The sequence below is a fragment of the Sinocyclocheilus anshuiensis genome, unplaced genomic scaffold (assembly GCF_001515605.1).
Source record: "Sinocyclocheilus anshuiensis isolate Anshui unplaced genomic scaffold, SAMN03320099.WGS_v1.1 scaffold272, whole genome shotgun sequence".
NCBI classification, from domain to species: Eukaryota; Metazoa; Chordata; class Actinopteri; order Cypriniformes; family Cyprinidae; genus Sinocyclocheilus; species Sinocyclocheilus anshuiensis.
In genome coordinates this window covers 691,941-696,535 of record NW_015554117.1, presented here as the reverse complement: position 1 = coordinate 696,535, position 4,595 = coordinate 691,941, and the positions used below count along the sequence as shown (strand labels likewise).

Below are 4,595 nucleotides of genomic sequence, written 5' to 3'. Positions count from 1 at the left end.
GCAATTATTAATATTATACACACACATATATATATATATTGTTTTTGGTGGTTTGATGAGGGATATTACACTTTTGTTCTGTATTTAAATTTTTTATCAGACTATAACCTAGAACCCCTTTCTTTCTTCCTCCCCTCTGCGTCTCTCTCAAGGGAATGCATTATGTACACTAGTTAATTAATTTCCTTGTCAGAATACAGTCAGGGTTGTTTGTGTAAAGGTCACATGTGGCAGTAAATCACATGAAAGGATACTGTATGTTGGGGAAGATGGGAACAGACAAAACGTGGCGACAAAACGTGTGTGTGTGTGTGTGTGTGTGTGTTAGATGTCATGGATCTCATGTCTTTCTGAAGTGTTGGGTCTCTTTTAGCAGCAGCTGTCTGACTAGATTTCTGCCAGTAAAAACTCCACTAACATTCCCCAAAGAACTCATTTATTTAGGAGGAATAAGAAAGAGAAGAGATTGTTAAATCTGATAGTATTTTACGGAGAGAAAACGAAAACCACCAGTGGCACTAAATCATCAGAGATGGAAAAATGAAAAGAAAAAGTGCTAGAGGGAGAGTAAAAAGAAAGACTTCCTTTTTGAACTATGCCAATTGTTATTTTTAAATTAATTCCACCTGAATCTTTTTTAATTGTTTCGAGATGCTTTAGAATTGCAAGTTTATATTGATTCCAGGGTTGTGTGCCATTCTGAGATGCATTATCAATTGAAGTGAATTAGTAAACAAATTTGTATGTAATGAAATGCATTAAAATTCAAAGAAATTAATATATGACTGACTGTATTTTTCTTTGAAGCAAAGTTTATAAAGACAAATTGAAGGGTTTTACAATAGATAGATGGGTAGAACAACAGGTGATAGATAGATAGATAGATAGATAGATAGATAGTGACTCAGTTTAAGTGTATCAGAGAAATATAGTTCAGCTGGAGTATCTGATACATTGGCAGTGTGATCTGGCAACCAGCAGGGGATCTGGAAAAGCATAAAGCATCTAATAATCAGAAAGAACAGATGGAGTACACAAACACAAACACACTCATCAGCTGAGACTGCCTCAGGAACAGGAGCTGTGTGTGCAGCGCTGTACTACAAACCCAGTAGCCTATAAAGCGCTCATTTCTTGCTTTCTTACCTGCATATGGAACTGGTGCGTCTTTATCCAGAGCCACTAAAGGAGGATCCAACAGAACCACATCTGTGTTTTCTGTGATGACGCCGTGGTATGAGCTCTCGATCCACGGCTTGTGCTTATTCACTTAGAAAGAGGAAGAGAGAGATAAGATCTTTGATTTACTTTGAAATCAAACCATTGTGAATCTGTTTTGAAATACTTCTGCATCTCTAAACACAAGATTGCACCCTCTGTAATGTTCACAGAGGCATGATTCTCAGAATACTGTTCGGTCAATGCACACTGACATGAATGCCACTCAATAGTAGAAATGCTGCGAAACCCCCCTTTTGGAACCTTTATTTTTTAAAGTGTACTTTAATCTTTTTTAATCTGTTTAAAACAGTTGGTTAACTCAGTTGCACTTCCATCTCAATCAATGCATGAAATAGTTTCCAGGCCTGTTTCTTTTACATTCACTGTCAACCTTTGCACCGTGCTTGATCAGGCTGACTGGACTTTTCTTTCTTAATCAAAAATGAAAGAAGGAAAGAATGCAAGCCAGATTTTCTTTAGTGTTTATTTAAGGAGTTACACAGGTTGTTGTAAGCATCACACAACAATGTTAATTAAGGTGTTGTATGACCTAAAGGTGACGATACACGGGGCAACTTTTTTGGATTTGGCTGGGCAACATTGCCAAGCGATGTTGCTTGGGGACTTTACCTTTGAGAATGGGCAACAAATTTCTATCTGGATACTTTAGATCGGTCGTGGGCCCTGTGTCTCACCTGGTTGCCCGTTGACGGCAACATTGCCCAGCTACATTGCTCAAAAAGTTGCCCAGTGTATCATCACCTTTAGGGCTACAACCAGGGCTGGACTGGTAATCGGGCATTTTCCCGGTGGGCCAACAGAATGTTTTTTTTTTTTTTGCCAAGGGCCATCACGCATGTACAGCGAGCAGCCAGTGGCCCATTGGTTTGTCTCCTGTATTGACAGCGTAAACCATCCATTCACAATGCGCTATAGACAATGCGATGAAGTATTTTGCTCCGCCTATATAAAGATTGCTTCACCCCAACTTCTTCCTCGTCGGCTTTTCCCACGTTTTCACAGCAGCTTTATCAAGAACAGGCTTGCTCTGCGGTGAGTGATGCGGGCCAAAGAGCCAGGCAGGAGGAGAAGAAGAGAGTAGTTGAATCTGTAAAGTGCTTGATAGGGACTCGCAGCGGAGGCAGGCATCTAACCTATCCTAACGTGTGTGCACGCCATGATTGTAGAATACGAAAACACTTTTTAATATAACGGAAATTCGTCCCCCGCGATTTTTTTGGCCAAGTCAAGTCAAGTGTGTTCATAGAGGCAGGGGCGTGGCCATCATTTCAGAAGTAAGGGGGACAGAAATGTAATGTAATGTAAAAAAAATAAATATACAGTATATATAAATAAATATGTTTTTTATTTTAATATATTTTAAAATATAATTTATTCCTGTGATCAAAGCTGAATTTTCAGCATCATTACTCCAGTCTATCCTTCAGAAATCATTCTAATATGCTGATTTGCTGCTCAAGAAACCTTTTTTAATTATTATTATTATTATCATCAATATTTAAAACAGTTGGGTACATTTTTTTTCAGGATTCTTTGATGACTAGAAAGATCCAAAGATCAGAATTTATCTTAAATGAAAAGCTTTTGTAACACTATACACTATACCATTCAAAAGCTTAGAGTCAGTATGATTTTTTTATTTTTGTATTTTTTTTGGAAAAGAAGTGATCAAAAGTGATGATAAAGACATTTATAATGTTACAAAATATTTCTATTTCAGATAAATGCTGTTCTTCTGAACGTTCTATTCATCAAAGAAACCTGAAAAAATCTACTCAGCTGTTTTCAACATCATAATAATATATATAAATTTTTTTTTTTGAGCAGCAAATCAGAATATTAGAATGATTTCTGAAGGATCATGTGACTGGGGTAATGATGCTAAAAATTTAGCTTTAAAATCACAGGAATAAATTACATTTTAAAAAATATTTAAATAGAAAACAGTTATTTTAAATAGTAAAAAATATTTCAAAATTTTACTGTTTTGCTGTACTTTGGATTAAATAAATTGGTGAACAGAAGAGACTTCTTTAAAAACATTAAAAATCTTACTGTTCAAAAACTTTTGACTGGTAGTGTATAGGCAACTTAAATTTTTCTCTTATTTCTAGCTTTTAATTGGATAAGAAATCAGATATACTGCTGGACAATAACCAATAATAATGATTTGTTTATATACTACAAACACTTATCAAATATATTTTTTTATTATCACATAATAAGGCAGAATAGTTTCTATACTGTAATGAATGCTATGTCAATTAGGACTGCATTGTTCATATACATTATTTATTACCTGGAGATGACTGGAGAAAACACAAATAAACCATATATTGTCGCAATCATATGTTTAACGTCTTCATGTTTCCAAATGTTTCTGTTTTTCTGTGAAAAGTAAACAACTGTTTTCATACAGCTATAGACGATTTTGTCCATATTAGGGATTTCCTGGTACGACTTTCTGCGCGAGAGCGCCCTCCGGCTTCGAGTATGAATGAAACATACACTGCATGAGTGTTTAGCGCTCTGTGATGTTCATCTTGCCTTATTCTGGGTCCGAATAAAACATCAGGTCATGCACAGACTATCCTGTCTCTTTGAATTTAAATCTATATTTGTTCACACTGGCTCTTGAAAACCTCTATGCAAACACACTTGCCTGAAAAAGTGCGGGGGACGAATTTACGTGATATTAAAAGTGGGGGGGACACGTCCCCCGCGTCCCCCGCGTGATCTACACCCTGCATAGAGGTTTCCATGGGCCAATGCGAATAAATCTAGATTTAAATAAAAAAAAGACACGATATTGTCGGACCTGACGTTTTATTCTTATCCAAAACAACTAGATGCAAAGATACATATCTACACTACCAGTTAAAAAAATTTGAACAGTACGATTTTAATGTTTTTTAAAGAAGTCTCTTATGTTCACCAAGCCTGCATGTATTTGATCCAAAGTATAGCAAAAGCAGTAATATTGTGAAATATCATTACTCCAGTCTTCAGTGTCACATGATCTTCAGAAATCATTCTAATATACTGATTTGCTGCTCGAGAAACATTTCTGATTATTATTATTATTTTCAATATTGAAAACAGTTGAGTACATTTTTTCAGGATTCTTTGATTAATAGAAAGATCCAAAGATCAGCATTCATCTGACATAAAAAGCTTTCGTAACATTATACACTATATACCATTCAAAAGCTTGGCGTCAGTATATTTATGTTTTATTATTTTCTTGGGGGTTGAAGAAATTATGGAAATGAATACTTTTAGCAAGGATGCTTTAAATTGATCAAAAATGATGATAAAGACATTTATAATGTTACAAAATATTTCTATTTCAA

General features: G+C 35.4%; 1 protein-coding gene across 1 annotated transcript in view; it reads right to left on the bottom strand.

Annotated features, from left to right (window-relative positions):
• Nucleotides 1-4,595, bottom strand: part of LOC107669856 (calsyntenin-2-like) — a 64,314-nt gene that overhangs the window by 49,204 nt on the left and 10,515 nt on the right. The window contains exon 2 of the mRNA XM_016462283.1: nt 1,147-1,269. Coding sequence (XP_016317769.1) covers nt 1,147-1,269 — 123 coding nt within the window. The remainder of the gene's footprint in view (nt 1-1,146; nt 1,270-4,595) is intronic.